Here is a 15,802-nt window from a genome sequence, read left to right as displayed (position 1 = left end):
AGCGGGTGTGATGATTCGACCACTTCAAGCGATACATTATTCGGATAGGATAACTCAATTTGTAAGTTTTGTTTCTGTATTACCTGTATTGTTAAGTTCGAAGTTAACAAAATAAAATCCTTGTTATGCCCCCGGATCGAAAGGGGGTATATTGTTTTTTGCCTGTCAGTCTGTCATTGTACGTGTGTGTCCAAAAACTTATCATTGATCATAACTTTTGCAATATTGAAGATAGCAACTTGATATTTGGCATGCATGTGTATCTCGTGGAGCTGCATTGTTTCCGTGGTGAAAGGTCAAGGTCATCCTTCAAGGTCAAAGGTCAAATATAATGGCTTCATAGCGGTGCAGAAGGGGGCACTGTTTCACAAACACAGATCTTGTTGGTAAAGAGTTTACGCTAAACATACTTGCTGCATACATTAATCCATATTAACCAATGTTAAAAAATTGCAACGTCAATTGTCAGTATGCAGCTTAAATCTGTATGGATATGCTTATTATTATTGTTACTTACATTTTAAAGAATTTTACATAACGTTACTAGGGTAATATTTACGTTATAGCTATATCTATATATCGTCCACAACTTTATCGGCCGTGCATACCGCACCATGCTAACTTGGTCCCTTCCGTTAAGTAAAGATGTATTGACAAATGCAGTTCTATGTACTACAAACTATTAGACACATTTCAATTAAAATACACGTTGATTTGCAGGTTTTTTTTAACACATATAATGGTAAAGACCTTATGTTGTGTAATTCGGCAATGTTATCCCCGGCATTCTTTTACATCTTGAAATGTTGTGTTGGAAAATATATCGGTGGTCCCAATTTAAAATGACGAACCTACATTTTTGGCATTTCGCGATTTTGATACTGTGCAAAGCGTGAAATCAATGCACATATACCCCCAAAACAACAAAATAGTTAACCAATCGCAACAGCTCCATAAAGTCACGTGATGTAATGACGAACCGCAATTGCTTGAAGTCAAAATAACGAAGCTGAAAAAAATTGTTACGTCGGCATTTTGCGCGCTTATTAATATATTAAATATATTAATAAGATCCAGGGGTATCAGACCTGGATTCCCAACCGGAATCCGTCGCTTATGTGCCTAGTTTTCACACCAGGGTTCAAACCCTGAACCAAGTCGCTAACTTGGCGATCTCTCAGATAGGGGCTCAAATCTGAAATCCATGGCTTACATGGCAAGTGTTCAGATAGGGCTCGAACGGGGGATCCATAGCTAACAGGGATAGTGCTCGAACCCGAGCATCTAGTAAAATAAGGGGTACTAATTGTGATAAAACGGTAAAGATGAAAAGCCCGATCTTATTGGTTAAACTTAAATTAGTGGCCTCAACATAGTTAGTTGGTCCCACAAGTTATTTAGTTGAGGCAACAACTAATAAGTTGTGGGAACAAGTTATGAAGTTGTCGCCACAAGTTTCTGAGCTGAGGCCTCAACTTAATAAATAAGTTGTTCCCACAAGTTATTTTGTTGAAGGAATAACTTAATAAGTTAAATGAACAAATTACTAGGTTGAAGTTTTGGGAGCAAGTTATGAAGTTGTGGCCACAAGTTACTAAGCTGAGGTCTCAACTTAAACAGTTGTGGGGACAACGTACTTAGTTGTTTCCACAAGTTATTTTAAAAATTGTTCCCACAAGTTACTAAGTTGAGGCCACACTATAAATAAAGAATTGCGGTTGTCACCTCTGTTCCACCGTGTAAAACAGAAAAACACGCATTGCTTTGCTATATCTAACGGAAAAAATGGACAAATTTATTCTATTGAAACAAAATCTCTTACAATAAGCTGTCCAATTTGCCGAAACATCACATAAATGCAAGTCTAAATGACGAAGATACATTTTACAGCAGATTTATTAACTTAACGTCAAATTAGTTCCATACGAACATGGTTCATCATGCGACACTTTTAAAAATGTTTAAAATAATCTTTATTTGACTTTGTGCAAGAAATGTTTAACAAAAATACGTCTCCTGAAAACTTGTGTTTTTGTAGGTTCGACATTTTAAATTGGGACCATCGGATATACAATTGATTTGGGCACAACCAATTTAAATATAACATACTTGTATATATTATATTTTGATATTCTTAGTTATATAGCTGAGCATAATAATACTGTAAATATAACACATTTCGCATGTTTCTTAATGCCCCTGGTGACTTGTAGTAATGCTAAATGCAACTAACGCTCTCCATTTTCGAGATTGCATAGGTTACTGTATACTAAATATGTTTGTTGGGCAAAGCTGTACGCTCTAAAAACATTGAATTCGAAACCCATATTATTTTTGACAATGACTGTTGACACCGTCAATTTGTTGCACATGTGTAAATAAATGAAGTTGCTGTTCAACGCAATATAATTAATTCCCATTTAAGGCATTTAATAAATATAACGAACCTGTGCGCTAGTAAGAAAACCTATAACTTTATGTTCTTATTAGCTGAGTTAAGCCGTTACGAAACTCTTTGATTTGTACGGATCTTGGCTAGAAACACGACACTCTAATGGACGTACGAGAAAATATTCTACAATTAAAACGACAAGCGACATTTTAAGACAACAGGCACCATTCGAACATTATATTATCGCAAATATATTTGCCAGAAAGTAGCATCGAACATTTAGTTTCGTCTTAAATGTCTGAAAATGTCGTTTGCCTTTGTAATCTGTCGTGTACCGTGTAGCAACTCGCTTCGATTGTCGCATAGATAACAAGAAAATATAAAAATAATGCTGGTTCGGATTTCTCAAGATCACATAAAATATTCAAGTGGCGATATGGTACACAAACTACTACATTATTGCATATGATGCAAAATTAATATTAATATTTCATTTCATAAAAAGTTACTTGAGACAAATACTGAATGTTTTGGACTGAAAGCTGATTATTTTTAGTAATTGGAGTCATACTATTTGAATTTAAATATTTCTTATTAGTCAAATTACATAAAATTTAAGTTTTTCAAGAAAACTTTGTTTATCGCTCTAATCGAATAAGCAGAATTTGCTAACAAAGAATGCTAATAGAATATTAATCTGAAGAAAGAAATATGCGTTTGATGCTTTATATTTGTATCTCCATGAAAGTAAATACTAAACCCTCCGCCGTAACGATTTCACATACGTATAATTCATCCATTGTAATAATAAACTCGTGTTGCCAATTAGGGCATGACATAATATGTTTCAATCATGGCAAAAATCAAGTGTTTCTTAACGTGCTCGTGTGTCCTTCAAAACCAATACAAATCTCAATTTACAGGCCCATTCAATGGCCCTGGGTTTGCAGAAGGCGGAAAGAAACATTTGGGAGGTTTGCAGTTTTCCCAGAATTTCTTGTCCTTGGCCGCAGCTTTCCTCTCCCAGCAAGTGGTGGGCGGGCAGCACGCGCCAGTGATTGTTCGATAACAAGTATACCCTGATAAAAAAGGGGCAATAGATGTGTATAAGTGGTTCACCTCATAATATCTTTGAGACTCTAATATCAGCCAACTTCTTTAAATAGACCGTTTTAAAAAGACACGGGTTATATTTTACACATGTTTTACATTTATATGTCATATGTAGTTGTTGTTGTTTTTTTTAATTCAGAAAATACAGTTTTATTTATGATAAAAAGATTATGAAATAATTAATTTATTTTTATTTGTATTTCATTTCCGATTTATTTTAAAGTACAAAAGTAGTAAGATGTGTTATTGATCTATCCTGCGATCAATAATCATTACTATATTATTGCAACCATACTATGCTTCAAGCATATCTACCTCGTGTACAACCACATCGGTCCGTGCACACCGCATCGGGCTTGCTTGGGCCACGCCTGCATGTTCCATTTACTGTGGATAGATATGTATTCGCATTGACAAGTTCATGGAAATTACAGTTGATCATACATGTTTTTTTTCAAGCGATTCATTTATTCCTTCTTAAAATTATAAATAAATAAGTTAGTACATTTAAGCCTATTGAAATACTTTTAAAGATGCATAAATAAACGAACATAATTACAAAATAAGAAATTTAGAAAAGTACGTTCTGAGGATCGATCTTTTTATCCATTTAATTAAATCTCTGAATGAACCTTTCACTAGACATTTAATTTAACATTTAATTTAAATCCGTTTGTTACCGATGTACCCATAAAAGACCGAATTCCGTGATGAACTTTCCGTAAACGGATGAATATGAATACTTGAATCAAGAATAAATGAAATACCAAAGTTAAAAACTACCATTTAAATGCCAATTATTATCCATGCATGTATACCGTGACCGAATGAAACTAGATTGCCTTAAGCATGTTTAAGATTTATGTTCAACATCTTTAATTTTGATATTAACCGCGAGTCTTCAGGTTCCTCAGCGTGTAAAAATATGTTGTTGACACTTAACTGGTCTTTAGTTTAAATATGTCTTCGTATTCTCAACGTAAATGTAATATACTTTTCGATGCAAGCTCAATTTTGAGTAAGATATATCGTTATACTATATACACTGGCAATATTTCAAGCCAATTGCATCGGCAAATGGCCATTAAGAGACCCTTTCACGTTTCAATAAATTGATAAAATTGAAAACGATTGTTTCAGATTTTGTGCATTATGTTGTAGTTATGATATTTTCGAGGACACAGTAATGATGTATATGCATGTTTTGTTGATTTAAAGCCTAAAAAGTATAGAGCGTTACAAACGCAAAACAATTGATTAGTTTGGAGAATTCTGTTGCTATCGTAATATTGTGTGATATTATGAGGATTGCTTAAATAAAGTATAACATTCACTGCTTCCTATGAGAGTACGGAAGGCCGATTGATTGAACGCTTGAATTTTCCTCCAAAGGTCAGAGGTTCGAGCGCAGCTGATGATCACTTTTTTCTTTTTGTTATTTGTATTCTTGTTTTACTTGAGCTATATAGTTCCCATGTATACATTTATCAATTTAAAGTGTTTAATGACAAACTTCAATACATTCCAAAATCTCTTAAAAGATCTATTTAATTTATGGAATGCAAACAAACTGCAAACAAAAGGCGTTCGACAGCGTTGACCGGGAGTCCCTCTGGAGGCTTCTGAGGCACTACGGAGTGCCAGAAAAGATCACCAGCATCATCAGGAAGTCTTATGAGGAAATGATCTGCAGAATTATTCATGGCAGACAGCTCACGGATGCCTTTGACGTGAGAACTGGTGTGAGGCAAGGCGGTTTACTCTCACCTTTCCTGTTCCGGCTGGCCAAAGACTGGGTAATGAAGACATCACCGGAGCAGAAGCGGAAAGGAATTCAGAGGATACTCTGGGAACAGTTGGGAGACATCGCCTTTACCGATGATTTGGCTCTTCTCTCCAACACCCAACAAAAGATGCAGGAAATGACAAACATGGTGGAGGACAACTCGGCTAGACTGGGCCTCACCATCAACAGAGGGAAGAGCAAGGTGGTCAGGACCAACGCATCCAACAACACACCCATCATAGTCCGATGCGAGGCTCTGGAGGCGGTAGATAGCTTCACCTTTCTCGGCAGTATTCTGGACAACCAGGGAGGAACGGATGCAGATGTCAGAACCCACATCGGTAAAGCAAGTGCAGCCATCCATCAGCTGAAGAACATCTGGGCATCTAGCGCAATTGCCAATACCACCAAGATTAGGCTCTTCAATACCATCGTGAAGCCGCTATTCCTGTATGGAGCAGAGACCTGGAGGACCACTGTCACCACCATAAAGAAAATACATGTTTTCATCAACACCTGCCTTAGGAAGATCCTCAAGATCCACTGGCCAGACAAGATCCTCAACGAAGAATAATGGAGAAGAACAAACCAGCAGCCATTTAAAGAAGACATCCTTCAGCGACGTTGGAGGTGGATAGGCCACACCTTCGCAAGCCTGCATCCAATACGACAAAGCAATCCCTCATATGGAATCCACAAGGGAAAAGGAAGAGAGGGCGGCCTAGAGACACCTGGAGCCGTGACCTGGATGCAAATGCTAGGCAGATAGGCCAAACATGGGGGCAGCTGGAGAGACTCGCCGAGAACCGAGACGCCTGGAGGAAGCTGGTTGGCGGCCCAGATGGGACCACAGTTGAAGATGAGATGAGACGAAAAAAACTGTCCTTTTAAGCACATACAAGTTACAATAAGAGGAACAACCGTCATATAGTTGTTTACATAACACGGTTAAAATTCATTAAATAGCTAAAATATAACACACACACATGTTTTGAAAAAAGACATTTAGTTATAAATTCCATAATTGTTTAATAAATAGGCGAACTACTAAGAAAATAATTTATAATGTTTTTTTATGTTTCTTCTAACCGACATTGGTCCTGAAAACAAACGATATTAATAATTTTAATGGGGCACGGTAAAATTCTTATTAAGTGAAAAACAGTTTCAAAGTTGCTATTACATTTATTCTTACTCTCATTTGATTAGCGTTAATATACTTTTTCAGTATTAATCATATGTTTTGTGTATAGTATAGTATAGTATAGTATAGTATAGTATAGTATAGTATAGTATAGTATAGTATAGTATAGTATAGTATAGTATAGTATAGTATAGTATAGTATAGTATAGTATAGTATAGTATAGTATAGTATAGTATAGTATAGTATAGTATAGTATAGTATAGTATAGTATAGTATAGTATAGTATGAGTTCCTAGCAGTTATGTCACCGATCAGCTTTATAAACTTGTTTTCAATACACAGAATATTAATCTTAAAACAGAAAATGCGTTTGGTGTTTTATTTTCGTAGCTCTGTTAGAGTAAATACTAGAACTTTCTTTTGAACGTTCTCACTCAAATGTGATTCATCGATTGAAATAATTTATTCGTTTCTTTAATAGAAAAATACGCATACGAGATATGTATTAATAATTTTAAGGTGTTTAAAGATACTTCAACACTCCCAAATACGTTTATTCAATATAACATCTTCCACCAAAAAGTGTCATATGAAGGTTAATTTCAATAGGAGACCCTAAGTCAAGTAACTCTGGTGCTTAAAACTCGTTTCGCGACGTCATCTATTTTTGTTTTACGGCTGATCTCGACTTAGGATCGAATTCATTCGATTGGCCTTAATTTGCATTATTATGCTTTCTATTAGGTCCGCACTATAATAAAAGATAACGTGTAACTGAAAAATCATGGGAAAACCCAATTCTTTCATTGGGACAGTTCCATTCAGTTTTGTATTGCCCCATATACACTTTCATTGTTGACACTGACCGAAAACAAGCTAGCGTTAGCTCGTAAATGATCGGATAGCGTCGCTTGAAATTTTAATAAAATATATTGTCGTACAAATAAATAAAAATAATCGAGCATTGTGTATCTCGTAAGATCAATCTTACCAAATTTATAATGTATATATTAGGCTATTTCTATGAGGACAACACATTTGTGTTATTGATTAACTTCATTTTTACGAAGTATTCGTTAATTCTATTGCGTTTGTCTGTGTTTAATTGACACGCGAAAATGGTAGAAGTACATTATAAACATCACAAAGCATTATAAAAACAAAAGTCATTACTGTCGTTGTACTGTCGAGTTCTCTTTTTTCAAAAGATTGCAATAGTAATTAGTTAATGCCACATTGTGTAATTTCATTTATGAATGTGTGTTAAAGGATTAAAGTAATTATCGTTAAAATCAAATAAAGAGCATTTTAAATTAATAAGTTATGCTTACAACGTTTTGCGTGAATTTTATCTTATAATACGCTTATATATCATACGGCAGAAGTGCTTTGTTTCTAATACAATAATGTCAAAAATGCTACATATCAAAGAAAGAGATTGAACTATTTTAAGTAAAAAATTTACACATGTACAATTCGTTAAAATGTTATGTACTACGTACTATCAATCTTTCTATTTACCTGTGGGGTTATTTTCTATTGGTCGCAACTCCGAAAAGCCCTCTCCGTTTATAAGGTTCCCGCCGCTGTCCCGACAACAGAAGCCAACCGGACAATCCGCCGAGTTTGTAGCACGATCGAGGCCGGGTTTTGTACACATTGCCACCACAGAACAACGTAAAATGGCACAATATGACCTACCCGAAGTCATAAATGTACATAATTAAATTCTTTGGAAAAAAGAACGATTCAATCAACTGTTAGACGCTAGCATATGCGAAGTAATTTTGAAGTTTTATTGAAACTTATATAAATGTGAAATGTATACGCTCAACACACTTATAACCTTGTATACGGACTTACAGACTTTACTGCTTTAAGATTTACCTCCACCTCCACATTTATTATGGCATTTTCCACAAATTAGTAATACTATTTTTTTTCTCAGCATAGAAAATAATGTAATTGTTGAATATCATTTTACTCATTTAAGAAACTAAAGAAAGTTCCTTTTTAATTACTTACATGAAATAGTAGCTTAATATCCATTTTGTGTGATGTGACCGGTGCTGTGGAACAAGTCCCTTTTATTCAGTTCGTCAGATCGCCGCGGTCTGTATGGTGCACATATGTGACACGAATTAACTTATTGTTAACAACAGCATGAATAACATGGAGTAAGCCATACAAATGTCCCAATATGGCGTGCGTGTCGTGTTATTTGTTCTTTCTAGCCATTGATTAACAGTCTAAACATCATAAAGTGGGTCAACCAAACTGTAATATGCACTAATGAAAGAGGAGATTTATACAATTTAAATGACACAAAAATAAATGATTATTAAATATTTAATTGAGAAAAAGTTACAAAACTTCTCCGTAAAAAGGACGACAAAAACCATATATTCTGTTTACACACACACACACACACATATATATAGAGAGATTCGACATTTATTGAACCAAAGAAATATTTTCGACAATCAAATGAAAATCTCATCCGTATTTAGCAAACACTCGTCCTATATAATACAGTTATTCGACATGTCCCAGCTGATTCCAAATTTCTCGAGAAGCAGTTGAAAATCTGCAAACACTATTTTATTGGAGCATTTATATACAGATGTGATTTGTTTTTTTCATATCCAATGATACAGATTGCATCGAATATTTATCCTCACGTTAACAATACAATCATGCCGTCTAAACAGTTCGCAAATATGTAGATAACCTGCTCGGGTTCTAAAAAATATTTTTTTAACCAAATGAAAGGTAACAAAAAATACACATTTAGAACGGACGATAACGAAATAAATTTATTGTAACCTTACACAGATGTGTTAACTTGATGTATCAAACTCGGTCAGAGCCAGCTCAAGCGTTTTCTTTAAACCCGCCTTCTGTGGCGACTTATGAATATTTTGACATATGACGCTAGTACGAAGCAAAAAACGTGGACAACAACGATGAAAATACTGTTGTAGCTTGGTTAACAACTGAGAAATTAGTATATGTGTCCAATCTTGTTTAGCACCATTCCTATAGTTTAGCTCCGGTTTTTTAAAATGTAAGAAGCATAACTATAATAATCCTTGACAATATGGGCTTTTCACATTCAGGCACCCTCTCCATTCACATTCATTCAAGGTGTTAGTCAAATATAAAGCAGAAGACAGCTTATACAATGTATTAATTGCATATTCACGCTACAAATGGTCATAGCTCAACTTAAGTTTGATGCACAAATAAACATTCAAAGTTGCACACATGTGCACATGTTCACCTGCATCCGTCAAAGTGGACAAATATGCAAAATCCTCATTGCGCATACAAAAATGTCGATGAATTGCTTGAAATCAATGCAATGTACTTATTGATTAGCATCTGACATGAGTATACAGAGCCCCAATTAACAATCACGGTCTTATCTGTAACCCACATTCGCGGTGTAAATAAAAAAAATGACCACTACAATTTGTTTCCATATGATTTATGCTGATGCATTACAAACGCTTCAGTCCGTAGAAAGTTAAGACCGTGTGGCCGCCATGGCAAATGTGATTGAGGACTTTGTCTTTCCTTATTAATTTTTTTACCATACGTTCGCCCTGATGTATTATTTGAAGGACGCTTGTCAGCCTAAAAGTACAATCGAATATTCATTAAATAACAATGCTATATAAGAGAGTCGTGTTCAATATAACATTTTGTGGCCAAATGGAAGGTGCCGTATTATTAAAACTTTACAACTTGAATAGTGTTTCCTGTTGTCTGCCAACCATGTAGTAGTTATTAAAGCTCAATGTTTAAGATAAGCTTTCGGATGAGTTATTACCTTTAACTTAGATTTTTGGAAATAGAAAGGAAGATGAATACATTAGGAGTAACTTCCCTTTTATTTGATATGTATTAAAGTGGTGTTTGCTTTCATGGAAAGAGTAATTAAGCTGACTGATACTGTCAATTTTCAGTAGGGTGTTACATGGAAACCTATAGAAGACATAATTTTTAGAATTAGTACTAAATTAAAATATTATGTTAAAAATATTACAGAAAATGAGCAAACGGTTATACCGTAGTTTGGTTTCAATGTACTATGTACACATTACTGATGTAGCTCTTCATCATATTTTCTACTTCATGCGAACACAATGTTTTAAAGTTGAATTTATTTGGTAGGGGACTTAATTCTACAAACATTTTGTAAATCGTTCATTGTGCACGCCTTTAAATTTTGATTAGCAGGTTTTCCAAAACAACGATTTATGGTCCCTTTTAATGTGAACAAATTTTTATTTTACTTGCGTTCCGTAACACTAAAAACGTATTGCTGCTAGGGGCATACACTTTTTAAACAAAATAACTAGCATGTCAAATAATTCACCTCCATATTTAGCTTCTGATCTGTTCGCAACAACCAGAGTTGTAGTTCCACTTCGTACAGATATTAAATTTGGTAACTTGTGGCGCCCGTATTACAAAACGGAAGTGCTGCTAAGAATCTGAAACTTAAATACCATATTGAACAACATTTTAAGTATTAAAATCTCAGTATGTTAGCTTTAATATTTCCACAAAACCGGAGATATCGCTCCTTTTTAAAGCTCAAATTATTCTTTTGTAAAGTATTGCTGCTTAAGGGCTGATACTAAACAATCATAAGTTCCATCTTGTTAACTTAAGCATCTTTATTTGTTCTTTTATTTTTTCCGACTGATGTTCTGAGAGAAAAATTGAATGTCTGGACATGAGTGTCATACGGACAAATTTCTTATTTTCAAACCTATATTGAGTTCATCTGTCACCATCGTGGTGCATCGGGTGCATCATGCGTTTCCAATTTTTAGCTTGTTTCTTCTCGATAGAATGAATATTTTTCACTAATTTATCTTTATAAAAATTGAGTATTAACCTTTTAGTTATTTAGGTGATGTTTGAGTATAGGTCAATTGTGTGCAAGAATATAAAGACACCCCAGTCTAAAAGTTACATTTATGGTTCGATTTTGATGAAACTTGGTCAGAATGCTTATCCTGACAATAATTGGGTCATGATTGAATATGGGTCAAGTGTGCATTAAATCTAGGTCACCGCGTCAAACGTACCAAGACAAATGGTCATTTAACGATATAAAGCCAAGGACTACCAATATAGTTATCTGCATTTAGCCCCAGAAGACTATGCTAGACGATATGTTAGGAAATTGAATCATAGTCTTTTAACTACCCTTGGTCAATAAAAAACAAGTAATACCATGTACACATGTAAGAAACATTGTTGCCCATGGTCGCTCAAATCATGGTCGACTATTTTCTACCATGTTAACTCATGGATATTTATTTCCACGAGAAAAACTTCGTGCCATTTCACAAACATAGCATATCATTTTATATCGTGGATAAATTGACATGTTATATCATGATTATAAAAGGTCAATCGTACATTGATGAAGTTATATTTTAAAACTCACATAATCAGTTTCGGTATCAAAAGCAATTCACTAGAATGTGAATTTGGATGTTTCTGGTAGGTACAGAATACTTAGAAACAACGCCGGTTCGGATGTCTATTTAAGTAGTAAATATATTGGATACTGTCATATAAAGCTCCATTATCAAGTCATGCACTTCAGAATTGATCAGCATACGATGTATTTATGTTAGTAAGTAGTAACTTGGTACCACATTTTAAACTTCAAAATACTGATCATTCGAAACTGACTCTTCGAAATAAACGACATTAGTTTACTAAAATTACATACAAATTATTTCTTTAACAAGAAAATAATAATAAATAAAGCTAATTTTGAAATAACAGAGTGTGTAATAACGATGTTCAAAGTGGTTCAAACGTTCAGATTTGCTGACCGCTTATGACATATAAATTATCAACTGAGATAAAAGTATTCGTCAGATGTTTTATATCAATAGCTCCGTTTATTTCCTTTTTTATGTTTGTTTTATTCATTCGCTGTAAAACAACAAATAGTCATTTTGACAACAGGAACATGAAGTACAACGCAAACACAAATTGTCCATAATGGCAATCCATATATTGTTTGTTAATGTCTGATAGTCCCCAAAAAGGTAGATATACATCTCAATCTCCAGGCCCATCCTACTTTCCTGGGTTGGCTGAAGGTGGGGGAAGGCATTTGGGAGGTCTGCAGTTGTCCCAGTATTTCTTGTCCTTGGCTGCAGCCTTGGCCTCCCAGCACGTTGTCGATGGGCAGCAGAAGCCTGTCACCGTCCGATAGCACGTGTGACCTGAACAACAAGGGGCAGAAAAAGTTAAAAATATGTTTTTGTTATACGTACAAACACAGCAATGATTTAGCTACACAAAAAAGGACAAGTCACACTTGTTTTACGATAAACAAGTAAGAGAGATATTAGTGGCGTTCCAAACAATATCTTGGAATTCATATTCAACCAACTCCTTTAAATTGACAATAACACGGGTTGTACGTGGGTTATGCAATGCACATTATTTTCAGTTAGGTAATATGGTTTATGTTTCCTTAATAAAGAAAATAATATTTCATCCATGAGACCGTCTGATATCACTTGTAGCCAGAACGAAATGGGACTGGATATCCTTAATACATCGTCTCCGAACCATTTTCGACAGTGTCTAAATAAACAGCAGTAATATTCAGCTGCTTTACGGTCAATTAATGAAAAGTCCTTACTATACTTTTCTCAAGATCCATAATATTTGAATTATTGTTAAAATATTTAAACGATAAATTATACGCACACGTAAACGTGTCTTATTGTACAACAAAGTTATATTCAAACCAGATGTAATTTTACGACGAAGACATTATTTTAAAATAATAATTTTAAGCTCATTTGATCTGCTGTTGTTTGTTTAAAAATATTTATTAAACAACACAAATATGCGCAATTTCATATAATTAATTTTATGTTTGCACTTATACAATACCTTTTCCACATCCACATCGGTCAGTGCATCTAGCGTCGGGCTTGCTTGGTCCTCGCTTGCACGTTCCTGTGACTGGGGAGATATTTGCACATTTCGTTCCGTTTATTAACGTGATTTGTATAAAATACGTGTTTGTTTAATATGTTAAAGAATTTACGTATTTTAAGTAAATCAACAATTGCGGCTGCAAGCAAATACGTCCAAAATTCGACAATGATAACTCGACTTTTTAACAAAATTGATAATATAAACAAATGCGTTAATTTTTTACATTTTTTACATATATACATTGAAGTTGATTCATGATTCCGTTTCGAGATAATGATGAGGTAAAGCTAATTATATGGTGATTAATTTATTATTGTTCATTCAAAATAATTGTCATTACTATATTTGAAAATGAGGAAGAGAAAGTTGCGGATTTTTTTAACGGTATAAATTTTTTCATTCTTTAAAGGTGCAGCTCATTAACATGAATGCATGATTAACCATCTCAAGTTTATACCTGAAGTTCCATCGGGTATGCATTCTCCAAATGAATTCTGCTGACAACCCTCTCCTTTAACAAGGTCCCCACTTTCGTCTCGACAGCAGAAGCCGGCGGGGCACTCGAGGGAACTAGTGCATATCTTGACAGGAGGTCGGTTTATGTACTCATTACCACCACACGACGCCGGTAATATGTACAATATAACCTACCAAAAAGTATACGTGTATATCAACAAAGTGCGTTGAAATGCATAAAAACCAGTTAAACGACTCGTTCATTTGATCGATGTCATAACTTGAGACATTAAAAAGACATTTACATCACGAACTACCATAAAACTCCTCATTAAAATCATATCCTGCCTCAAGGTCGATAGTTTCGTTTGTTTAAACTGACATTTAAGCAGCTTATGGAAAAAAATGAATGTTCACCATTCTGATTCGGCCGTTTGTTGAAGCCGTTTAACTCAGAAACCCAAGGATTAATCGGATCAATTTTGTATCGGTCTGTTAAGCTCGTTTTAAGCGCTAAATAATCAAATATTTTTGTAAATCAGACAAAAAGAAAACTAATCCCAACAAACACTTCTAAATGTAAGACTGTTATTATGAAAATCAAACAATCATCACCATCATTATCATACCATCAACCCCAAACAATCAAATGCCTTTAATAATAATAAGACATTCCATTATTACATACGTTGTCTCTTTACGTCAAGTAGTGTATATTGTAAAATATTCTACATCAATTCACATGTTTCAATCAAAGTTGCTGTCGCTTGTATATCGATGTTCTTTATGGATATTTTTTTGTGTGTACGTGTTCATTGCATTAACATTATATCTTCATTAAGATCGGATGTTTAAGAATACAAAGAAGTGAAACAAGAAGCACTTTTACAAATGCAGTTGATAAATTTTGCTGTAAAACAGCCGCATGAACGGTGTATTACCAAAGCAGCGTAAGGGTGTGTTGTTTTATTGAACTGATATTGTTTAACGTATTGCTCACAAAGCCACTATTTACATTTTCTATATTTTAATGAATAATTTCATATTTGTGTACAGAATCGACAAATCCTGTAAGTTTATATGTTTAAAACTATATCAAATCAATTTAATATGCATCACGGTATGTATTTTTAATTGATTGATGCATGTTTATAATATTCAAACATCAGCACACTCATAAATATAATTATAAATAAAAAACAAAAAAAAATTCACATACCAAAAAAGCAAACTTATGGTCCATGCTGTTTTCTGTCCGAATTGAAACTGAACAGATCCTGTTTGACGTTGAATGTTTATTCCGTGTCACCTCTATACATCATTGCGATGTAATCACATTTTAGTTTTATACGTAGTTGTTGTTTTGCACGTACCGAATAAATATGCTAATTTAATTGCTTTTTACAACAACAGGATACATCAACCTTAGTGTATTGGTTGTTGCATCGTCGAATGTATTTCATCGGTTAACTACAGTCGGTTTAACAGTTGTTTCTTTTTACCGATAATAAACTGGATGTGATTTAACTTAAACATTCACTGATGCTTTTTTAAGAAATATTCAGTGAAAATAACTAAGAAATATCTGGTTGAAAAAATATATTGCATTTCATTACGATGTTGATGTTTTTTTCAAGTTGCATTTAATCGATTGAGAAATGAGCAATTAGTTAATTCAACAAAACTTATATTTGTTATGGGGACTGAACGACCAACTGACTCCCTTTTGTTTTTCTGGGATGGTGTAGTAGATACATCAGCTAATGTTCATTTTGTTATCGATTTAATTGTGATTTCATACATAGCTACTTTTTCGTTACCAGTTAAAATAGTAGAATTGTTAATAGTCAATATTCGCTAGAATGTATACAAGGCAAAAAGAAGGTCTCTTTAAGTTATCTTTAAGACGTCGCC

General features: G+C 34.2%; 2 protein-coding genes across 3 annotated transcripts; both read right to left on the bottom strand.

Moving 5' to 3' along the window:
- Nucleotides 1–3,161: 3,161 nt before the first annotated feature.
- LOC127863316 (uncharacterized) lies at nt 3,162–11,119 on the bottom strand. 2 transcript variants are annotated; one of them, XR_008041023.1, is made up of 5 exons: nt 10,821–11,119; nt 8,462–8,550; nt 7,958–8,133; nt 3,821–3,892; nt 3,162–3,471 (listed from the first exon to the last, which is right to left on the bottom strand). XR_008041023.1 is itself a non-coding variant. In XM_052402735.1 (4 exons), coding segments are annotated over exons 1-4 (417 nt in total). In that variant the 5' UTR covers nt 8,464–8,700; the 3' UTR covers nt 3,162–3,304. The 2 variants fall into 2 exon arrangements, 1 of the variants encoding a protein (XP_052258695.1); XM_052402735.1 differs by lacking the exon at nt 10,821–11,119 and having other exon boundaries at nt 8,462–8,700.
- A 1,025-nt stretch (nt 11,120–12,144) lies between these two features.
- Nucleotides 12,145–15,253, bottom strand: LOC127863290 (uncharacterized). Its single transcript, XM_052402708.1, has 4 exons — nt 15,108–15,253; nt 13,890–14,079; nt 13,385–13,456; nt 12,145–12,702 (listed from the first exon to the last, which is right to left on the bottom strand). The coding sequence occupies exons 1-4, from the start codon at nt 15,129–15,131 to the stop codon at nt 12,554–12,556; spliced, it is 435 nt and encodes a 144-aa protein (XP_052258668.1). The 5' UTR covers nt 15,132–15,253; the 3' UTR covers nt 12,145–12,553.
- Between the last annotated feature and the right edge of the window lie 549 nt (nt 15,254–15,802).

Source organism: Dreissena polymorpha, unplaced genomic scaffold (genome assembly GCF_020536995.1).
Source record: "Dreissena polymorpha isolate Duluth1 unplaced genomic scaffold, UMN_Dpol_1.0 chrUn004, whole genome shotgun sequence".
In the NCBI taxonomy this organism is placed as follows: Eukaryota; Metazoa; Mollusca; class Bivalvia; order Myida; family Dreissenidae; genus Dreissena; species Dreissena polymorpha.
This window is presented reverse-complemented; position numbering and strand designations above follow the sequence as displayed.

Excerpts from the sequence above, each read along its gene's own strand:
- LOC127863316 (XM_052402735.1), bottom strand. Across the intron at positions 3,893-7,957 it reads AATAGAAAATAACCCCACAG|TAAATGGAACATGCAGGCGT; the intron begins GTAAATAGAAAG and ends ATCTATCCACAG. Across the intron at positions 3,472-3,820 it reads CCGATGTGGTTGTACACGAG|GGTATACTTGTTATCGAACA; the intron begins GTAGATATGCTT and ends CTTTTTTATCAG.
- LOC127863290 (XM_052402708.1), bottom strand. The coding sequence starts at position 15,131 with ATGGACCATAAGTTTGCTTTTTTG. Across the intron at positions 14,080-15,107 it reads ACCATAAGTTTGCTTTTTTG|GTTATATTGTACATATTACC; the intron begins GTATGTGAATTT and ends ACTTTTTGGTAG. Across the intron at positions 13,457-13,889 it reads CATACCCGATGGAACTTCAG|TCACAGGAACGTGCAAGCGA; the intron begins GTATAAACTTGA and ends ATATCTCCCCAG.